The sequence below is a fragment of the Electrona antarctica genome (genome assembly GCF_951216825.1).
Source record: "Electrona antarctica genome assembly, chromosome: 17".
In the NCBI taxonomy this organism is placed as follows: domain Eukaryota; kingdom Metazoa; phylum Chordata; class Actinopteri; order Myctophiformes; family Myctophidae; genus Electrona; species Electrona antarctica.
Genome location: NC_136798.1, coordinates 4,255,264 through 4,278,780, shown reverse-complemented (window position 1 = coordinate 4,278,780; position 23,517 = coordinate 4,255,264). Strand labels below are relative to the sequence as shown.

General features: G+C 45.7%; 1 protein-coding gene across 1 annotated transcript in view; it reads right to left on the bottom strand.

Moving 5' to 3' along the window:
- Positions 1–246: 246 nt before the first annotated feature.
- Positions 247–23,517, bottom strand: part of nudt14 (nudix (nucleoside diphosphate linked moiety X)-type motif 14) — a 36,421-nt gene continuing 13,150 nt past the window's right edge. Inside the window, exons 2-6 of the mRNA XM_079526119.1 lie at positions 15,709–15,752; positions 7,283–7,347; positions 4,889–5,001; positions 3,428–3,621; positions 247–649 (exon numbers count right to left, since the gene is read on the bottom strand). Coding sequence (XP_079382245.1) covers positions 400–649; positions 3,428–3,621; positions 4,889–5,001; positions 7,283–7,347; positions 15,709–15,752 — 666 coding nt within the window. The 3' untranslated portion in view covers positions 247–399. The remainder of the gene's footprint in view (positions 650–3,427; positions 3,622–4,888; positions 5,002–7,282; positions 7,348–15,708; positions 15,753–23,517) is intronic.

Here is a 23,517-nt window from a genome sequence, read left to right as displayed (position 1 = left end):
TTTCGTTGTTGAACAACTGCTAGGCCATACTGGAGGTTATGATTAAGTAGTTTTTGCAAGTTCCAAAATGGGGAAAATTCTGCTCATTAGACATTTAAGATAAAATGTAATCAGGTTTTTTTTTTGCATTTTTAAAACGGCTATATTATTGAAAATGCTTGCACTCGTACGTAATCAGTGATTACACAAAAAAGAGAAAAAAAATCACTTGCTCTTGGTCATTAAAAAGTGGTATCAACACACCCCTAATTTTGTATGCGTCAATTTAATTAATATAATTAGGGGGGAACCGGGGGGGGGGCCCGGGTGTCAAGGGGGGACCAGGTATTTCTAGCCGCGCCCCTGCAGACAGACAGACAGGGGGAGTTTTTAAACAGGGAACAAGTTTAAATGTTTGGGCTACACGTTGGTGGAGATCTTGTACTTTGGCGACATGTTGTTATGGAACCAGATGAAACTAAAGATGACGCCCATGGTCTTGGGGATGGTCTCGTCATAGGCGAACGTCATGGCCTCGTGGAGGGGCACCTTGACCACCTCGATGAGCTCACCCTCCTGCGGCGCGCCGCCACCCTCGCCCACTCGGTTCTCCTCCGACACCTCGGCGTAGAACATGGTCTGCTTGGATCCCGTCACACCCACACCCGACCTGGAAGTGGAAATAGTACTTGGTTTTTATATTAGAACCCATTTTAGACTTGAGACCAGATTCTACAAAATCTTGCTTGTTTCTATGTCAGTGGTTCTCAAACTATTTCATGTCAAGGACCCCAAAAATTATATAATTAGCCGCCGACCCCCCCATCTCAAAACATGTTGTTCCAGGGACCCCCCCACCCCCCCCCCCCCCCCCCCAGAAGCAAAGATTTGAGTTAAGAACTTTCCCTCTGAAAGAATATATATTCAAAGATTTGCTTGTAGTCTCTGTGACACATCTAGGGGCCGCAATCTGCATTCAAAGATGTTCCTAGAAGCTTTGTCATTGGTCGAAAAAAAAACCTGGTCGCAATGACTAACCAATCAGGAAGCAGACAGGCAAATCGACCAATGACAAAGCTTCTAGGAAAATCTTTGAATGCAGATTGCGGCCCCTAGATGTCACAGACTATTTTTTTTGGGAGCGTTCTACCCATTGCTGGCTGTCTGAATACCCCCCAAAAAATAAAAAAGGTCATTCAAATTTTGACAAATTATTGCTTATAGCAGCTTTAACACTTCAAGTAGACCCGAGTGTGTCTGCAATTTGCTCCATAACTCTTCGACTGGAGAATTGAGCGTTGGCCACTATTGACATATTTTTATTTGACCGGAGGCAGCGCACGCTTTAACATGTTCTCAAGTCAGCAAACCTCCTCATAAAACTTCAGATAGCAAAGCACACATGTACTGTACCCCCTCTGCTCGTATACGTATCATGGATGAGCGCCCGACATGCAGACGCACACGCACGCACGAACGAACGCACGCACGCACGCACGCACGCACGCACGCACGCACGCACGCACGCACGCACGCACGCACCCCAAGCTAAGCTTGAACATTCTCCAGGAATTTTATTTGTTGTTCCAGAGAGGAGCTGTAACACTCTGTGACCTTTGGTTTCCTGTTAACAAGTGCCTCTGTCAGATATGCCTTCATGGGGGTCATGGGGGTTGAGATGATACCCTTCCATTTAATGGAAGCAACCCACATAATACACCAATGGAGGTAGACACCACCAACACAGGGAGAGGGGATGTGCGAGTCAAATCAAACGCACACTTAGGGTGAAGTTGACAGTCAATACTGTACAGGTGCTGTTACTGAATGTGGGGCGCCTTTAACCCATTTTGGGGCGGGAACCCCTTTTGGTGTTAGCATTATGATATGCTTTAGCTATTGAAAAATAGCAGATCTACAAGCTCGTAGCGCGCCACCGAGTGGCGCGCTACGAGCTCGTAGGTCTGCTATTTTTGAAAAATCGAAGAACGACTGACATAGAAACATAGCTTTTTCAGAAAACTGTCAGGATGTAGAAGACATTTATAGAATCTGATCTCAGGTCAGAATGGGTAACTGTCAGGATGTAGAAGACATTTATAGAATCTGATCTCAGGTCAGAATGGGTTAGCTGCACCTCTTTGTTTTACTGTAGACTCGACCTGTAGCCTGATTGGTTGACATCATTTACATAACTTTTCATTTCTCTCTTTTCCTTGGCATGTAGGCTTTTTTTTCCTTTTCTTTTTTTTGTCTTGCTGTATATTCATTGCTCCCTGGTGATTTAGGAAGCTTTGTTTAAGTGCAGTTTGGCTTCAGGTCATATCACTCGCATATTGATACGATGTATTCACGTTTAAGGCATGGCAATAGGTTTTGTTTTGGCTGACTGGACTAGAGCTTTTGTGGTTCTCTAGTCTACTGTATGCTGTACATCAGGGGTTCTCAAAGTTTTTGGCCGGGGACCCCCGGAAATGCTTTGGCAATGTCTCGGGACCCCCGCCCTGCCCGACCCCCAATATAAATTGACTGCTACAATAACCTTAAACCATTTTGGGCGGGAACCCCTTTTGGTGTTTTAAGCATTGTTATAATTTAGCTATTGAAAAATAGCAGATCTACAAGCTCATAGCGCGCCACCGAGTGGCGCGCTACGAGCTTGTAGGTCTGCTATTTTTGAAAAATCGTGAATTTAAAAAAAAAAATATATATATATATATATATATATATTTTTTTTTAAATAATTTGGGGACCCCCTAAAATAATTTGGCGACCCCCCGAGGGGTCGCGACCCACGGGTTGAGAACCCCTGCTCTAGTCTACTGCATGCTGTACATGATAAACGTTTGTCAGGAGTTCGTCATAATTTCCCCAACAGTACATACACAAGCAGATGGAGTTGGGGAGGAGGCAGCAGAACTCTGATGACTAGAAAGAGCAGCAGGAGAGCAGCTAGATGGGAGATTCATGGCTGAACTTGTCATCCACATTTTCCAACACCTTAACCCCTCCAAGACAAGTAAAGATGATGGATATCATGGCCACGATGTTTTACCAAACTTCAAATATCACGTAATGGCCCCTACACACTGTAGGAGTTTTAAAGTTGTCGGCGAGTCATCAGATCGTTGTTGATGTATTTCACACTACAAGAGTATTTTTTTTTTAATCGGCTGTCATATTATCTTTGTGGCTTTCACGCTAAACGATTGATCGCCGACTAGGGATCACACGTTGCAAGAGTTCACCAAGATGCAATCCAGACCCGATACATATAGGCTACATCACACACACACACACACACACACACACACACACACACACACACACACACACACACACACACACACACACACACACACACACACACACACACACACACACACACACACACACACACACACACACACACACACACACACACACACACACACACACACACACACACCTGTAAGAGGTGATCCTCCTCAGCTTGGAAACAGGGACATCGTAGCCACACTCTTCCAGGATCTCCTGCCTGGCGATCTCCTCCAGGGAGAGGTCAGGCTTGTCCACCAGGCCGGCACAGAGCTCGTAGGTCACCCCTGCCGAGGCAGGCGGCTGGGCAGTGGAGCTCTCTTCACACTCTGAGGCCGCCTGGCTCTTCTGAGGTTAGGGGTGTGACAGTTAATCAACCTAATCGATTGAAATCGATCATAATAGAGCGTCGCAGTCCCGCCCCCTTTCATGACGACGCCAGGCCCAGGAAATTAATCACAATGCATTTTCCCCATTGACAACGAAGCCAACTCCAGTCGTGACAAATCATGACAACAAACACAATATTTTGGACCAAACAAATAATTACAAAGAAGAAAAACAACAAAAAAGTGTTGTAACCTGCCGTTTTTTTCTACTTTCTAATTATTTGTTTAGCCCAAAACATTGTGTTTATTGTCATGATTTGTCACGAGTCAAGAGTTGGCTTTGTCCGTGGCGTAAACGTCTTTAAATAAATACTTTCTTAAAAGTCTTTGAGGAAACTGAACGGGGATTTCTTTTCCGGGTCTCTCGAGGGGGCGGGACTGCGACGCTCTATATTGATATATAATATGATAATTTCACTAAAATAATCTATTAAAATCCAAAATAATCTATAAATAATGTATCCCTATTTTGTGCATGACATTATGTGAAAAGTTAAAATCAAATCAAAAACCTTCACATAGTGAAAAGAGGCAATCTACACACGCTCACGGTGACAAGATCTGCCATTTTTTGCATGTCACCGCTGTGCAAAGAAGTATGCCATAATGCTTAATTATTATAACCCGCGGTGCCGCCATGAATTTAAACTTTTGCCTTTTTTGAGTGGTGTAAACCACTCCTACAACTGGCTTTTGTGTGCAGAAAAAATGAGCATGGTTGCTATGTTCAAAATAATTTCTGACGTAATTAAATCACACCCGGGTGAACTGGATGACCGTAGCAACCATGCTCATTTTTTCTGCACAAAAAAAGCCAGTTGTGAAATCACATCCGGGTGTGATTTCATTACGTCAGACATGATTTCATTACGTCAGACAGACCTTACACCACTCAGTTCACACGGGTGTGATTTTTTGTCTATCCGCACAAATACCCAATTTTGAACAATCAGGCTTTCACATCAAATATGGGTTTTTATGGAAATTGCTCTCAGAACAGGCCAACTGATTTGGTGGTACCTGTGATGTCATATGTATCGCCCTACTTGGTATAATCCCTCCCCCTCTGGCCTTTTCAGCTCCAAAGCATCCAAGCATTTCCTCTTCATTTACAATGTCCGCCATTGTTGATTTTCGCTCGTGGGACGCAGTAATATCATATAGAGGCACTTCTCGACTATTGGATTCATCTAAAAAAGGTAATGGTAACGTTGCCGCCCTACCTGAGACTCTGGGTCAGCAGCAGCAGCCTCTGGTGCCGATGCGCTTTCCTCAGCCTGCTCGGCCGGCTGCGGTGGCCCAGGTTTGGTTCTCTCCCATTCACACATGTATACAGCTGTCCACAGTAGAGGGAACGAGGGAAAAGGGGAAAGACAATAGTGTGGTTTATACAGCTGTCCACAGTAGAGGGAACGAGGGGAAGGGGAAAGACAATAGTGTGGTTTATACAGCTGTCCACAGTAGAGGGAACGAGGGGAAGGGGAAAGACAAGAGTGTGGTTTATACAGCTGTCCACAGTAGAGGGAACGAGGGGAAGGGGAAAGACAATAGTGTGGTTTATACAGCTGTCCACAGTAGAGGGAACGAGGGGAAGACAATAGTGTGGTTTGAAGATAACATTCTTTAACACATTTTGAACTGAGATCAGATTCTACAAATGTCTTCTACATCCTGACAGTTTTCTGAAAAAGCTATGTTTCTATGTCAGTCGATTTTTCAAAAATAGCAGACCTACAAGCTCGTAGCGCGCCACTCGGTGGCGCGCTATGAGCTTGTAGATCTGCTATTTTTCAATAGCTAAAGCATAACATAATGCTAACACCAAAAGGGGTTCCCGCCCAAAATGGGATAATTCTGGTCTGTTATATTTAACCCATTTAGATCTGAGGCCGATTCTAAAAAATGTGCTTCTAAATCCTGAGTTTTCTGGAAAAAAAACTATGTTTCTATATCAGTGGTTCTCAATATTTCATGTCAAGGACCCCAAAAATGACATGCAATAGGCCGCCGAACCCCATTTGAAATTACATTGTTCCATTAGTTTAAAACTTTCGCTCTGCAAGAATAAATGTGACCAGATTTGACTGAGAGACTGCCATCGCGCACATTCCAGCTTTTCACCAGAGGAGAAAAACTTTATTTTCTTCTTTTTTCAAAATGAGTTAATAGCACAGGCAGACTTTTCACATACTAGAGCATGTCTGAAATAAGTGTCAGAGCTGAAATCGACATGTAAATATGAAATAAATGCTTAAACATGTAGCTAGGTGTAATGTTAGAGACCACAGAAGTGAACCTTTCAAGCCTGTTTTCTCAACTCGCTGTTTTCTGCAAGACATTACTCTATAGAGCGTCGCAGTCCCGCCCCCTACCCTGGCCCAGGAAATGAAACCCAATGCATTTTCCTCAGACATTTTTTAAAGTATTTATTTAAAGACGGTTACGCCGCGGACAAAGCCAACTCGAGTCGTGACAACTCATGACAACACAAACAATATTTTGGACCAAACAAATAATTAGAAAGAAGAAAAAAACGGCAGGTTACAACACTTTTTTTGTTGTTTTTCTTCTTTGTAATTATTTGTTTGGTCCAAAATATTGTTTGTGTTGTCATGAGTTGTCACGACTCGAGTTGGCTTTGTCCGCGGCGTAACCGTCTTTAAATAAATACTTTAAAAAATGTCTATGAGGGAAATGCATTGGGTTTCATTTCCTGGGCCAGGGTAGGAGGCGGGACTGCGACACTCTATAAGCCATATCTCCAAAACTGGTGGGTCAAACTGAACAACCAATGTCAATTTGAAGCTATGATTCCCTGCTTTCATATGACATAAAAAACGAAAAACGAAAATTCAAAAAAATCCAATGGCAGTCCCTCAGTGAAATTTAGTCACAAATATATTCAAAGATTTGCACCACATTTTCACGATTTGAGCTTGTAGATCTGCTATTTTTCAATGGTTAAAGTATATCATGCTTAAAACACCAAACCCAGAATGGGTTAAGCATGTGCCGAATCTTCCATCTGGTTATACAGTGCTCATGAGGGGAGTGTTGCAGTTCTGTTTGGCCACCAGTTGAACCCTTGTTTTGCAGTTCCTCAGACCCAACGCTGAGTGACATTCACACCAGTCTGAACTTCTTCTACTCGACAATCCTACTACAAAATTACTACTCTGCGTACGTACATGTATGTGCAAGTCTGTCACCACCAGCGGATCTCGAGAACCGCCCCATCGATGAGGCGGTTCTATATATATGCATACATACGTACACACACTGTACTAAAGGTTCGGCTCGCATACAACAATGGAGTCTGGAGGATGCTTTGTAATGGGGTGTCTTGCAGTCTATTTATGAGTCTACATTGTTGCTTTCATCCAGTTGAATAAACAGAGAGCACTGTGTGGCTGGACTCTTTTTTTTAGAAGACAGGATATTCCAACGAACCAGATATAGCCTGGCAAGAATTTGACTCGGATTAAACAAACAAATAAATAAAAAGAAAGAAGAAAAATAGGATAGTAGAGTGCAGTCTGAGGTTGCAGAGGGTTCAAAGTAGTGACGTTCTTCTGTCTGTTGGAACTTGGAACAGAAGCAGATGATGAGTTACCTACCTGGGCGGAACTGCTTGACCAGGATGAAACAGTGTGAGGTAGTGTTGAAGATCAGCACCGATACGCTGCGAGAGAGAGAGAAACAGAGATTAACCCATTCAGGCCTGACGTCGAAATTAAAAAAAAAAGTTTTCTAAATCATGACAATTTTCGGAAAGATTTGAGGCACATTTTAACGATTTTTCAAAAATAGCAGACCTACAAGTTCATAGCGCGCCACTCGGTGGCGCGCTATGAGCTTGTAGATCTGCTATTTTTCAATAGCTAAATTATAACAATGTTTAAAACACCAAAAGGGGTTCCCGCCCCAAAATGGGTTAATGGTTAATGTGGTTAAACGCTAACGTGACATGGATGCGTTCCAGGTCTCAATGGATTAACCCATTTAGACCTGGGAACCATTCTACAAATACCTTCTAAATCCTGACAGTTTTCTAGAAAAACCTATGTTTCTATGTCAGTGGTTCTCAAACATTTTCATGTCAAGGACCCCCAGAATTGGCCACCGACCCCCATCTGAAAAAAACGTTCCAGGGACCCCGACCCCCCCCCCCCCCCTCCCAAAAGCAAAGGTTCCCACCCAAAATGGGTTAAAGTGCGGTCCATACTCCTTCAGACGTCCAAAATTCACCCATTAAGGCGCGATGCCGATTCTACAAATGTTTTATGAAAAACTGTTGTGTTGCTATACGAGTGGTTCTCAAACATTTTCATGTGAAGGACCCCCACAATTATATCTACAAGCTCAGAGAGCAAGCTGTACTTGTATATCTGCTTTTCATAGCCAACCAATGTGCTACGGTAGATATATATATATATATATATATATATATATATATATATATACGTAGCTCAAATCTAAAATGACACCATTATTAAAACGTAGGTGATATATATAACTCCAAATGGACGTCATTGCGAGCTTCGGAAGGTCTCGCAGAACTTTTCCTCTGAACATTTATGTGTGTCCACAGCCAAGGGCATTATGAATTTGATTAGCTGCAGCTGTGTTGCTTACTTACATGACCACTGTGTACTATTTGTACACAGTGATGGCAGCCTGCCATGTTTTTATTTGACCCTGCTGTAGTTTAATTCACCTGAAGTGGAAAACAAACTCAGCCTAGGCTGCCTAGGGTCGTAGAAAGCCTTTTAGTCACGGAATATTATCAGAATAATCTCAAATCTTGGGAATACATTTCTTACCAAGACATTTCTTCACCAATGTATTTGTGTAAATGTGTCTACTAACATATCCCACATTGGTTTCTATTCAACCACCCTATAGGGGAATTTTTGACAGCTGCTGAAAGTTGGGGTACCATCTTGGCCATGCATGAGAAAGTTGTGTGTGTGTGTGTGTGTGTGTGTGTGTGTGTGTGTGTGTGTGTGTGTGTGTGTGTTTTGCTGCCAGTGGCGACTTGAGGCCCGGGGTCTGTGTTGGGAAAGCGGAAGCGTCTGAGCCAGCAGGAAACCCTGCCCTGTCTTTCCCATGACGAGAAAGTGTGTGAGAGAGAGAGAGAGAGAGAGAGAGAGAGAGAGAGAATAAGCCCAATTAATTTCATATAATTGTCACACACCGGTGTTGCACGTCAAAACCGCAGTTGCATTCTTGTCCACCATTCCCACTGTGAGCTTGTGGATCTGTTATTTTGGCAAAGGGATTTGTTCTAGGGGAAAACGCACCCAGGGTGCCGGCCCGATTCCGGCCCGATTCCGGCGAGCCGCCCGGTGTCCGAAACGGTTGAGAAATGACAGAGTTACCGTGTGGGGGTCCCTCTACTGTACTGTACTGACTGTCACTGTACTGGTACACCCGAAAACATATATATACAGTTAATGTGCGCGTGTGTGTTTGTGTGTGTGTTAGGTTGCGCACAGGTGGTGAAAAACAACCATGCTGTTTTCGTGCTCAGACGCACCCACCCACCCAGCCAGCCATCCACCCACCCACCCAGCCACACACATAGCTCCGTAAGGGAGTGGTTGCACCACTCAAAAAGAAAAAGATCATTAAAATCTTGACATATTATTGCTTATAGCAGCTTTAAAACAGTGCTTCTCAACTCCTGGGAGTCGGGACACTGACTTCACTACAGGCCATTTCAATCTGTACCAACCAAGTCGTTCACTGTCTTGGGTGTCACTTTCTGATCAGACAGACAGCTATAATAAAAAAATTAAACAGTGACAGTCTGGGAGTCCCTGAAGGATCTCGGTTCAACAATGTTCATGTAACCTTCAGTGAAATTAGTTCAAATCCCCCAATCCTACCGTTCTCCTACAATCTAACTTTCCAATGTTAAAGCAAAAAATGTTAGGCAGCCAATAGCAAGATATCTACAGTGTGTGTGTGTGTGGTCCTGTTATCAGCAGCATTATACTGTGTGAGAGGAAGAGGCGAGCTGATTAAAAAGCCCCCAGTCAATTCAGGGGCCTCTTATCTGGACACGGCCAACTATGGAAACCCCTGCCTGTCACTTCTCCATCCTCTTCCTTTCTCCATCACACCGCCATTCACACAGCCTGCTCCTTCATTCACATCCCCAGCTCCTAAGAAAGGCAGTGTACAGTACCATACCCATGATGGCGTGTTTTCTCTCTCAATGTCTAAAAACAGCCCTCCTAGATCACCCATACACAAAAATATACATGTATGTTTGTGTAAAAAAAAAAAAAGGAAAATGTGTCAGTCAGCTAGCAATATACCGTCCGCAGAGGCCTTTCGCTTTTTCACATTTTAAAAGACAAAAACGTTTGATTCTTCACATTTATCTCATAGCCACCCAGCAAGTCTGAGTTATACTTTGTGGCATGTGTGTTAATGCAGGGGTTCTCAACCCGTGGGTCGCGACCCCTCGGGGGGGGTCGCCAAATTATTTTAGGGGGTCCCCAAATTATTTTCAAATAAAAAATAAAAAGTTTTACATTTTATTTTCACTTTTTTTCAAAAATAGCAGATCTACAAGCTCGTAGCGCGCCACTCGGTGGCGCGCTATGAGCTTGTAGATCTGCTATTTTTCAATAGCTAAATTATAACAATGCTTAAAACACCAAAAGGGGTTCCCGCCCAAAATGGTTTAAGGTTATTGTAGCAGTCAATTTATATTGGGGGTCGGGAGGGGGCGGGGCGGGGGTCCCGAGACATTGCCAAAGCATTTCCGGGGGTCCCCGGCCAAAAACGTTGAGAACCCCTGTGTTAATGCACCGATCTGCGATACCTTGTGAGCTACTGAGCTTGTCGATCTGCTATTTTTGGTACGCAACACCAGAGTGCAACAAACTACAAGCATGTATGAAATAGAAAAACTCTCTAATTTGTGTGACAACAGCTTATAGTGGAGTACAGAAGTCTTAGCGCCAGAACATCTTTTCTGTATGTCTCCAGTACAAGCGGAGGTACAGATCCAAGCCAGAAGTGGGGGGGGGGAACGCAGGCCTGGGGCATGGAAGTTTTCCCGCGAGGGCAGGTCTGAGCCTTGAACCGTTTGTTCCGTGCCATTACTGCTGTGTGGCCCGCTTCCCTCCCCGAAAAACCTGCGCTAATGTTTAAACCAAGAAGCAGGCTGAACGGGTGCTCGGGACATTTCACGCGCCGTTAAGCTTGGAGTTCTCTCGGCGGGGCTTCCGGGGCCGGACAGCGGGAAAAGTGTGCGCGGCAGTAGACACACACACACACACACACACACACACACACACGAGAGAAAACAGAGGAGAGGGTCTTTCCGCGCTTCAGTGACCGTGTGTTGTTTGGCTACAGTACAGCGCGCTTGTCAAAGAGGGACATTTTGGCTTGGCGGGTTGACAATCTGTTGATGTGCTTTATTTTTTTTTAAACTTTTATTCAATATGTATTTCAGAGTCGATTTACAAGTTGACTAGACAAGAAACCAAATCAACTTAGAACTATGAATAATTATATAATTTGTTATTAAAAACAAACAAACATATATTTCATATATATATATATTTGACGACACTCGATCCAGAGCAATGTAATGACATTATACTTAATTACGTAGGTGAGAGGATTCCCACCCCCTGTAAATATATGTGTATATGTTGCTGAATTCATGTGGATGACCTATTTTGAGATTTAGTGGACTGCTTTGCCAGCCCAGGACACATGGTTGTCGGTTGATGCACAGAATATCTTCTGCGGGGGACTGAGCCTCTCACCTCTCCTTAAAAAGGATTCTCTCTCTTGTGCAAAGCAACCGTGCCAATAACCAGGTTTATTCTTTAGCACCACACCAGTATGAATAAGAATCTACCATGAATTATATTAGAATGATATATAAAGAATCAAGATCCCATCTCAAAACAGTTTTAAACATTATGTTATAATTTAGCTTTGAAAAATAGCAGATCTACAAGCTCATAGTGGCGCGCTACGAGCTTGTAGGTCTGCTATTTTTGAAAAAAATGTGAAAATATTTATTTCAGAAAACTGGAGGATTTAGAAGATTTTTTGTACATTTCGAGGTCAGGCCTAAATGGGTCCATGCACCTATGCTGAACCTTTTGAATCAGTCAGTAGGGGCTAAACCTACAAAACATTTTATTGCAACTGCGGTAAATCAGCCACCTTTAGTCAATCTACGTTAAAGTCAAAAGGAAGCACAGAAGGTTAAATAGCTACCCAACAACAGTAGCATTCCAAAGTGTCTCTCTGTGGGGTGGTTGGTGGCACACATTGTAGAAAGCATCATTGAATAATGATTCTGCTACCTTTGTCTACCAAAGAGTCAAAAGAAGTGCCTTGATACGAGACGTAACAATGTCATGCCCAGAGGGGATGTACTGTATTAGCATCCAGTGACCCAGGCCTACCCCGAACCCCCCTGGAGGTGAAGGGGGAACACGGCACAGTTCAACACAGCATGGCTACTGTCGTGCCACTAAAGACATCCACATGTGCCTGCTTCCAAATGACTTTACCTTTCAGTTGGCTCCAGGCCACACACACACAGAGAACACTAACAGGTCATAAACACATACCATTATTCCAGTGCTCCCAATAAACACGTAGGTGTCAAACTAACATACATCATGATAATTGTCAGTGAGGGGGACACACACATCTCTGAAGAACCTTAACAAAACCCCGGATTTGAGTTAGTTTCAAAACTATTTTCACATATATTTCATATATTCATAATAATCATTGTGTCACACAGATGATAGATAAAGTGATTTTGGTTCAAACAAACAACTTTTTTAATTTAAACAAATTTATTGTGGGAATTATACAGCAAATGTCTCGATGTGCCAATAAGTCTCGGGTGTTACAATTTTAAGTTATGAATTTGAATGAAGAATTCGGTTCCTATCAACATAGGTCGTTGCTGTCGACCAGAAACCTTGTATATCCATATTTCAACGTTCATGTTTTTTAGCTATATCTCGTCATACTACAGTGTCACAAAAGTGGAAAAAATGGCTCATCTACAAGCTGTCATAATGCAATGTGTTGTTGTGAGCTTGTAGATTTGAAAAATGGTGAAAGTGGTTACGTGTATGTATGGGTTTTATAAATGTTGAACCATTGAAAAGTATTAAAAGGAGAATTCCATGCTAGAAGGCTTTCTTACCTTTCTTTGTAGTCGTTACGTCCCCACCAAAGAGGTCCAGGTGTTATTTTGTGCAAAAGCACATTATTGGCTATTTCCCCTACCATAAGCCCTCAATTAATTGAATTGAATGGGGCATTGGGGTGTTGTGCTAATTTGCTTATTTCCATTGCTCAAAAATCAAAGCGGCACACTTACTTACATACTTATTTCGATGGAAATAAGTGAATTAGCACAAAAACCCAACCCCCATTGAGGGCTTATATTAGGAGAAATAGCCAAGAATGCACTTTTGCACAAAATAACACCTGGACCTTTTTGGTTGGGACGTAACAACTACGAATAAGGTAAGAAAGCCATGGTATTCTCCTTTAAAGAGCTTATAATAACTACATTGGAATGTATTGGAACACAGCTTCCTTTTTCCTGAAAAGTTAACAGTTTTGTTCTGGAGATAGCAGGTTTCCCCCCCTGACAGCGAGGCCATGGCTAGGGGCTAGCCGTCATGGTAGAATTACCTCCTAAAAGGTGCAGATCTGAATGCACCTCTGGGCTATTTTCTCAGGGAAATATGGGACTGAGGTTTATTGCTGCTTGTCTCCAAGGTACGATCTGTTACAGTTAAATAAAATGCCCTCTCTTGGGGGTCTTACAGAGGAAGGAAAAGCAAGCCGAAAGGGCTCGAGACCTACCTAGGGGCATTGGGATAACCTTTGGCTAAATATGTGGGTAATATAGCAAGCTCTTGATTTGACATAAATTATGTGATATTTCTGTTATAGTGGCCCTATATATAAGCTCTACTACAAGGTACAAGCATGTGAGCTTGTATAGAGTGGTGGCTATTTTTGGCAAATGTAAGTATGCCCAGAAAAGGGACGCAGGGTGTTCATGTGGTTCACTCAAGAGTGTAGATCAGTGTAAAGAATAAAAATCACACCCGTGTGAAGTTAGTGGTGAAACTCCATGTGGGGGTCCCCGGGAACATCCAGACCCCCAGGAAGGCGCACAGGGGGCCGGCCAGGTTCCGGCGAGCCGCCCGCGTCCGAAATGGTCGAGAAATTACAGAGTTACCGTGTGGGGGTCCCCGGAAACATCCAGACCCCCAGGAACGTGCACAGGGGGACGGCCCGGTTCCGGCGAGCCGCCCCGCATCCGAAATGGTTGAGAAATGACAGAGTTACCGTGTGGGGGTCCCCGGGGGGTCCCTCTACTCTACTGTACTGTATCAACCCAAATCATCATATATACAGTTAATATATGTGTGTGTGTGTGTGTGTGTGTGTGTGTGTGTGTGTGTGTGTGTGTGTGTGTGCACGAAACGCTATTTCGTGCTCGGACAGACAGACCGACCCAGCCAGGGACCCAGTCAAAAACACCCACTCAAAAACACATGCAAATATGTGTTTGTGTTTGTTTCAACTTGATTCAGGTTATGTGGTTTGTAACTGACAATTCCCTGTTAGCATAGGACTATATAATTGCTTTTATGCTACCCCAATATTTTGCATATAGTGGTCACAACATTTATTTTATATGTACATGTTATCTCTTTGGTATGTTCCATATGGGTGTGTCACGTATACTGTCATATTGTTTGATTTACTGTATACCCTGAAATCTTGAATAAACAAAACTGTGAAAAAAAAAAAAAAAACACATGCAAATATATATATTTGCATATATAAAACCAGTCAGATTGAAAAAGGTGCCCTCTGTTTCACCGACAGAGGCGAACCTGAAGGTGACTTGCACCACGAGAGGCAACGCAAAGCAAGCTTAGGCGAGCGAGGTGCCGTGCCGAGCGTTGCGTAATCACCTTCAGTCGATTGAGCAAAGAATGAGCACCCTCCAAGTCACGTACCGATAGGGGCAGAATCGTAAATCTTTAAATCATTAAAGTTGAAAGGCTACATTTTCATTTTGCCATCGCTATTTTAGCTCCAAGGTGTGGTAGTTTGACCTAACGCTCCCCACCATGACATGTTCCATCAATCTCTGAGTAATTGCAGACAGCAACCACTCATAAATTCTCCCCAACAGGTTTATTTCAAAGGCATATGGAGTTGATGTCACACGATTCAAAACCTTGTGGTAATGCAGAGATCAAGAGTTTTTACGCTGTATAATACCTATTATCAAATACGAATTCGTATTTGAGGTTAACACCCGTGACATTTGTACGTTTTGTTTTTGTTTCTGTGTATTATTATTTTTCATTTTTTCCTTTTTCTTTCCTTTGAATGGGGGGGTGTGGAGGGTTTGTGTGTATATGATGTGAATGTTTGTAAAGTATGTATCGTCTTTAAACCTGAAAATGTATAAATAAAAACACCCGTGACATTTTCTAGGTTGTCAAGTGCATCTCAGTTGTCAAAGCATGCAGCGAGAAAACATGAGGTCTTGTCTTATCAAAGCTGTCATATCAAGCCCATGGTAGCGACAATGCTAGGTGGGGGGGCATAGAAAAACAATGGCACAGAAAGTGCTTGGCTGTTGTACCCCTCAACCTGTATCGCCTGCTTTATGCACACAGAAAACTACCCGAACAGGGTGCTTGCATTAAAATCAACATCTGAGACGTTTGTGAGTAAACCAGACCTGGATTCTCTTTAGTTTGTTTTTTTTACGCTTGCGTTGTCGCGCCCCTCTTAAGACCTGTAGGCTGTAGCAGACGTTGCCTGGATGTCGTTCATCCAGGCAACAACGTGTGCGTTCCTCGCTTCCCGTTTCAAAGGCCCTTTATGCAAATATCTTGAGCGCATGCGCGCACACGCACAGTCGCCCACACACACACACACACACACACACACACACACACACACACACACACACACACACACACTTATTTACCTGTCATGGGTTCGCATGAAGTCCCAGGATTTCTTTGTCCCATTCTGCGAATACAAAAAAAAATGAACAAATGAAGAGCTACAATTATTAGTCAAGTACGGAGAAGCACAATCACATCAACATCAAAATTATTATTACAGTACAGTACAGTACAGTACAGTACAGTACACACTGTCATTTCTCGACCGTTTGGGACACAGGGCGGCTCGCCGGAACGGCCACGTTCCTGTAGGAACTTCCGGGGACCCCCTGTGGGCCCCCACACAGAGTTGCACCACTCACTTTTTTTAATAATCTGGGGACCCCCAAAATAATTTGGCGACCCCCAGGTTGAGAACCTCTATTGTAGACTACCACAAACTCGTGCTGCTCCTTACACTACAATTGGCTGAAGGACAAGCCATGCGGGTGAGCAAAATCAGTACGTTTCATCCAGGAATCTACATTCTGCCATCCTGTGGCGCTGCTGGTTTCCAATGCTGACTCCAATGCGCTCCAATAAATCTCCCAGCTCCCTACCCGAGTCACCCGACCTCACAATTCATTTCCAAATTTCTGCCACAGCTGGAGTGGGAATGAATTGAAGCCACACAGCATATCATTCTATAGTAATCCTTCCAGTAGTGAGATACAGTATCTATCTTGTTTGGGCCCAACGAGGTGGATGGATGCATGGATGGACGGACAGACTGACATAGCCATACTTAGAGCCCCACCACTGATAATCATTACTCTAGAACATGTAGCATCTAACTCCATTCTGTTACATTGAACAATTCTGTTTATGCCCGTGTGTAGTTGTGTACAGTTCACAAAGTCAAAGTCGTACGGTTGGTCACACAGACACGTTACCGCAGTGAAATTTGTTCTCCGCATTTGACCCATCTCTTGGAGCGGTCAGCCGCAGCCAACGAGCGGTGAGCTGCAGCCGTGCCGCGCTCGGGAATCATTTGATTAGTTGATTTGACCCCCCAATCCAACCCTTTGATGCCGAGTGCCAAGCAGGGAGGCATTGGGTCCCATTTTTACAATCTTTTGGTATGACCCGGCCGGGGATCGAACCCCCGACCTCCCAGTTTCATGTCGGACACTCTAGTCTAACCACAAGGCCACTGTCTGGTACAAGCAACCCCCAGTGTGTCCTTATCCTCTGCTACATCACCATTCTAGCTCCCTTAACTTTATTATTAGTTATTAATCACTTGATTGAGCATCCCTCCGTCTTTATTATTGGCATTATTGTGTATAATTTCTATTCCTTGTACGTTCATTTACTATGTATTGATTTGACTCTTGAAGCACAATATGTGTCTACTCCGATCAGTAGGCTATCGGTCTTGTGTTTCCTACTGCTGGGCTGCTATGATCAGTAGGCTATCGGTCTTGTGTTTCCTACTGCTGGGCTGCTATGATCAGTAGGCTACCGGTCTTGTGTTTCCTACTGCTGGGCTGCTATGATCAGTAGGCTACCGGTCTTGTGTTTCCTACTGCTGGGCTGCTATGATCAGTAGGCTACCGGTCTTGTGTTTCCTACCGCTGGGCTGCTATGATCAGTAGGCTATCGGTCTTGTGTTTCCTACTGCTGGGCTGCTATGATCAGTAGGCTATCGGTCTTGTGTTTCCTACTGCTGGGCTGCTATGATCAGTAGGCTATCGGTCTTGTGTTTCCTACTGCTGGGCTGCTATGATCAGTAGGCTACCGGTCTTGTGTTTCCTACTGCTGGGCTGCTATGATCAGTAGGCTACCGGTCTTGTGTTTCCTACTGCTGGGCTGCTATGATCAGTAGGCTACCGGTCTTGTGTTTCCTACCGCTGGGCTGCTATGATCAGTAGGCTATCGGTCTTGTGTTTCCTACTGCTGGGCTGCTATGATCAGTAGGCTATCGGTCTTGTGTTTCCTACTGCTGGGCTGCTATGATCAGTAGGCTATCGGTCTTGTGTTTCCTACCGCTGGGCTGCTATGGCAACTCAATTTCCCTCGTGGGATCAATAAAGATGGGCACCAAGCCGCAACCATGGAATCACTCACAGAGAGAGCAGAACAATACATCTTCTTGGGAATTCCAGTAAAGCATGTCAGCAATGGTCAAACCGTTTTGGCACGAACTAGCAGGTCTTGGCCATAAGCAATAATGATCAATGAGTTAATGGGAAGTGAACGCTTTGTGTATCATTAACTACATCAGAGTGTAAAACAAGAGCACGAAGCCAGGGTTTGTGTGAGACAAGTAGTAGGACTCGGGTTGTGTTTACTTAACCCCATTTTGACCCGAGGACGATTCTTCAAATGTCTTCCAAACAGTTTTCAGAAATACCTCTGTTTTTATGTAAGTCTCAAACATTTTCATGTCAAGGACACCCCAAAAATATATGTAATTGGCCGCCGACCCCCATCTGAAAATATGTTCTTCCAGGGACCCCCCCCCCCCAGAAGCAAAGATTTGAGTTAAAAACGTTCGTTGTGAAAGAATATATTCAAAGATCTGCGCCACATTTTCACGATTTTTCAAAAATACCAGATCTACAAGCTCGTAGATCACAGCTTGTAGATCTGCTATTTTTCAATAGCTAAAAGTATAATGCTTAAAACACCAAAAGGGGTTCCTGTCCAGAATGGGTACTTCTGTCACATCCCTGAAATTGCCTCAAAGATGTGGCGGCCACAATGTGGGAGGACAATGTGGAGAGCAAATAAATAGCTTACATCAATTATTTCCAGTGCAGGAAACACAAAATAACACAAAATAACCCACACATAACAAGGTATCACTAGAAGACCTATGCGTTCAGGTACACAGGTCCTCCTAAGACCTATGCTTTCAGGTACACAGGTCCTCCTAAGACCTATGCGTTCAGGTACACAGGTCCTCCTAAGACCTATGCTTTCAGGTACACAGGTCCTCCTGAGACCTATGCTTTCAGGTACACAGGTCCTCCTAAGACCTATGCGTTCAGGTACACAGGTCCTCCTAAGACCTATGCTTTCAGGACGGTACACAGGTCCTCCTAAGACCTATGCTTTCAGGTACACAGGTCCTCCTAAGACCTATGCTTTCAGGACGGTACACAGGTCCTCCTAAGACCTATGCTTTCAGGTACACAGGTCCTCCTAAGACCTATGCTTTCAGGTACACAGGTCCTCCTGAGACCTATGCTTTCAGGTACACAGGTCCTCCTAAGACCTATGCTTTCAGGACGGTACACAGGTCCTCCTAAGACCTATGCGTTCAGGTACACAGGTCCTCCTAAGACCTATGCTTTCAGGTACACAGGTCCTCCTAAGACCTATGCTTTCAGGTACACAGGTCCTCCTAAGACCTATGCTTTCAGGTACACAGGTCCTCCTAAGACCTATGCTTTCAGGTACACAGGTCCTCCTGAGACCTATGCTTTCAGGACGGTACACAGGTCCTCCTAAGACCTATGCTTTCAGGTACACAGGTCCTCCTAAGACCTATGCTTTCAGGTGCACAGGTCCTCCTGAGTCTGACATACTGAATTAAACAAATGCACCTGCTATGCTGTGGGTACAAACCTAGTCCACGGCAAAATCTCTTGTTCTACATCTCGATTGTTTGTGACCATTATCTGTAAATAGTTAACCCAGGAGGGGTTCTCAACGTTTTTGGCTGGGGACCCACCGGAAATGCTTTGGCCATGTCTCGCGACACGCGCCCCCAATACAAACTGACTGCCAAAATAACAATCTAATAATAGAGACAATATATCAAAAATAAATACTGAAACCATATATAAATCATTAAGGAAAGTTTATTCATGTACTATGTGTACTATGTAAGCTCTTCATTTCCATTTTCCAGCCATTCAGGTGCAAAAAAAAAACAAAAAACACTCACAACACTCCCAACTCCTGAGGAAATATTTTGAGGGACACCGTAATGTCAACAACTGTGGAAATCTCACGCCATCGCACTACTACTACCACTACGCTCTACAAGCTCGTAGCGCGGCACTTGAGCTTGTAGATCTGCTATTTTTTTTGTTTTTATTAACTCAAATCTTTGCTTTTGGAAGGTCCCTCATGGAACAACATATTTACAGATGGGGGTCGGCGGCCAATTACATATAATCTTGGGGGTTTCCTTGACATGAAAATGTTTGAGAACGACTGACACAGAAACATAGGGTTTTTCAGAAAACTGTCAGGATTTAGAAGGCATTTTGTAGAATCGTCCTCAGGTCTAAATGGGTTACCGTATACAAACACAGTACACACGCATACAAACAGCTACAAACCACCACCAGACATGGCCTGCAGTGAACGGAGACACCGTTACCCGTTACCACGCCATCCTCGGTGTGTTCAATAGTCAAATATATATTTTATTGGATTTTCAAAACGTTATTATACAAACAAACATACAGACATGCCCTGCAGTGAAAGGAGAGATATATATATAGCCATTGCGGATCCATGCGAATGAAAAATAAATAAAACAATAAATCACTTGTGGCAGAATCATTAATGTTCTTTGCGGGAATTATGCGCTCACGTCACAGACGAGAAGCTGTAGGTCCTTTTCAATAAATCCTTCCAAACAACAAGGATATTAAATTGGTTATTATTACATCAACTTAAAGCCTGGGGAAACAGCCTGCGCCTTCATTTGATAATCACAGTACACAATAACGAGGACCTACTCACAAGCAAAACAAAATGCCTGTGCAGAATTATCTTCTGGGATTTTCAGTCAGGGACGGGACAGTACTAACCTGACTCCGCCAGATGGGGCAGCAGAGAGTACACTGGGTTCCCCCCTAACCCAGTGTACTCTCTGCTGCCCCATCTGGCGGAGTCAGGTTAGGACAGTGCAGGACGTTCTGGGAAGAGACGCACCTCTAGAGACGGACCTTCGGAAAGAGTGGCGTTCCCTCGAGGACGCTTCATCAGCTAATCCTGAGGCTGCGATAGATAGCTTAACCAAGTCAAGCAAACTCCCTGACAGCGAAATTAATTCTGCATATGCAGAAAGATCATGCTTATAGGGTCATGTTGGATGTAGCTTGTGTTGTCCTTAGGGATGCACATTTTATAGCCTAATGTAAATGCACCACGTCTCTCTCTCTGTGTGCCTGTGTGTGTGTGTGTGTGTGTGTGTGTGTGTGTGTGTGTGTGTGTGTGTGCGTACGTCTGTAATCCAAGTAACTCGAGAACCGTTCGCCCCACCGACTTCAAATTTGACACACGCGTTCCACACCACCACAGGGAGTGCGGTGCCCGACCTCGTCAGGTTCCACACCACCACAGGGAGTGCGGTGCCCGACCTCGTCAGGTTCCACACCACCACAGGGAGTGCGGTGCCCGACCTCGTCAGGTTCCACACCACCACAGGGAGTGCGGTGCCCGACCTCGTCAGGTTCCACACCACCACAGGGAGTGCGGTGCCCGACCTCGTCAGGTTCCACACCACCACAGGGAGTGCGGTGCCCGACCTCGTCAGGTTCCACACCACCACAGGGAGTGCGGTGCCCGACCTCGTCAGGTTCCACACCACCACAGGGAGTGCGGTGCCCGACCTCGTCAGGTTCCACACCACCACAGGGAGTGCGGTGCCCGACCTCGTCAGGTTCCACACCACCACAGGGAGTGCGGTGCCCGACCTCGTCAGGTTCCACACCACCACAGGGAGTGCGGTGCCCGACCTCGTCAGGTTCCACACCACCACAGGGAGTGCGGTGCCCGACCTCGTCAGGTTCCACACCACCACAGGGAACGCGTTCCACACCACCACAGGGAGTGCGGTGCCCGACCTCGTCAGGTTCCACACCACCACAGGGAGTGCGGTGCCCGACCTCGTCAGGTTCCACACCACCACAGGGAGTGCGGTGCCCGACCTCGTCAGGTTCCACACCACCACAGGGAACGCGTTCCACACCACCACAGGGAGTGCGGTGCCCGACCTCGTCAGGTTCCACACCACCACAGGGAGTGCGGTGCCCGACCTCGTCAGGTTCCACACCACCACAGGGAGTGCAGTGTTCCACACCACCACAGGGAGTGCGGTGCCCGACCTCGTCAGGTTCCACACCACCACAGGGGGTGCGGTGCCCGACCTCGTCAGGTTCCACACCACCACAGGGAGTGCGGTGCCCGACCTCGTCAGGTTCCACACCACCACAGGGAGTGCGGTGCCCGACCTCGTCAGGTTCCACACCACCACAGGGAGTGCGGTGCCCGACCTCGTCAGGTTCCACACCACCACAGGGAGTGCGGTGCCCGACCTCGTCAGGTTCCACACCACCACAGGGAGTGCGGTGCCCGACCTCGTCAGGTTCCACACCACCACAGGGAGTGCGGTGCCCGACCTCGTCAGGTTCCACACCACCACAGGGAGTGCGGTGCCCGACCTCGTCAGGTTCCACACCACCACAGGGAGTGCGGTGCCCGACCTCGTCAGGTTCCACACCACCACAGGGAGTGCGGTGCCCGACCTCGTCAGGTTCCACACCACCACAGGGAGTGCGGTGCCCGACCTCGTCAGGTTCCACACCACCACAGGGAGTGCGGTGCCCGACCTCGTCAGTCGTTCCACACCACCACAGGGAGTGCGGTGCCCGACCTCGTCAGGTTCCACACCACCACAGGGAGTGCGGTGCCCGACCTCGTCAGGTTCCACACCACCACAGGGAGTGCGGTGCCCGACCTCGTCAGGTTCCACACCACCACAGGGAGTGCGTTCCACACCACCACAGGGAGTGCGGTGCCCGACCTCGTCAGGTTCCACACCACCACAGGGTGCCCGACCTCGTCAGGTTCCACACCACCACAGGGAGTGCGGTGCGTTCCACACCACCACAGGGAGTGCGGTGCCCGACCTCGTCAGGTTCCACACCCCCACAGGGTGCCCGACCTCGTCAGGTTCCACACCACCACAGGGAGTGCGGTGCGTTCCACACCACCACAGGGAGTGCGGTGCCCGACCACCACAGGGGGTGCGGTGCCCGACCTCGTCAGTCGGTGGGATATTGTCTCGAAAACACTACAAAAGCCTCTGCCCGGGCTCTGGACAGGGCCCAAATTAGCCTTATTGATCACACCTGATCACACCTAGATCTCCTTATATGGAGCTGGCCTGTTCTGACATCACACTGATCATGTTCTGACATCTGCAGACTGCATATTTGGGCATGCCTTGACAAAGAACTCCATATATGGGCATAAAAGGGACCCAGACATAAATGCATTTCCAACTTGCATCGTTCCTCCAAGTAGGCCAGTGCTCAACGGGCACCGCTCTAGTAAAAAAGTGCCCTCTTACACTCTCTGCACGTCCCTGATATGTAGTGTAAGGCGACCCCTCGGGGGGGGTCGCCAAATTATTTTAGGGGGTCCCCAAATTATTTTAAAAAAAAAACAAAAAAAGCTTTTATTTTTTTTCACGATTTTTCAAAAATAGCAGACCTACAAGCTCGTAGCGCGCCACTCGGTGGCGCGCTATGAGCTTGTAGATCTGCTATTTTTCAATAGCTAAATTATAACAATGCTTAAAACACCAAAAGGGGTTCCCGCCCAAAATGGTTTAAGGTTATTGTAGCAGTCAATTTATATTGGGGGTCGGGAGGGGGCGGGGCGGGGGTCCCGAGACATTGCCAAAGCATTTCCGGGGGTCCCCGGCCAAAAACGTTGAGAACCCCTGGTGTAAGGGAAGCAACATAATGTTACAAAGGCACCTTACTTACTAGGGACATGCACTGTAAGGGGACTGGGATGCATTGCCTCATAGTCCCCCCCCCCCCCACCACCACCAATTGCACAACAGGATGTCCAATGTCCAAATTGAATATAGG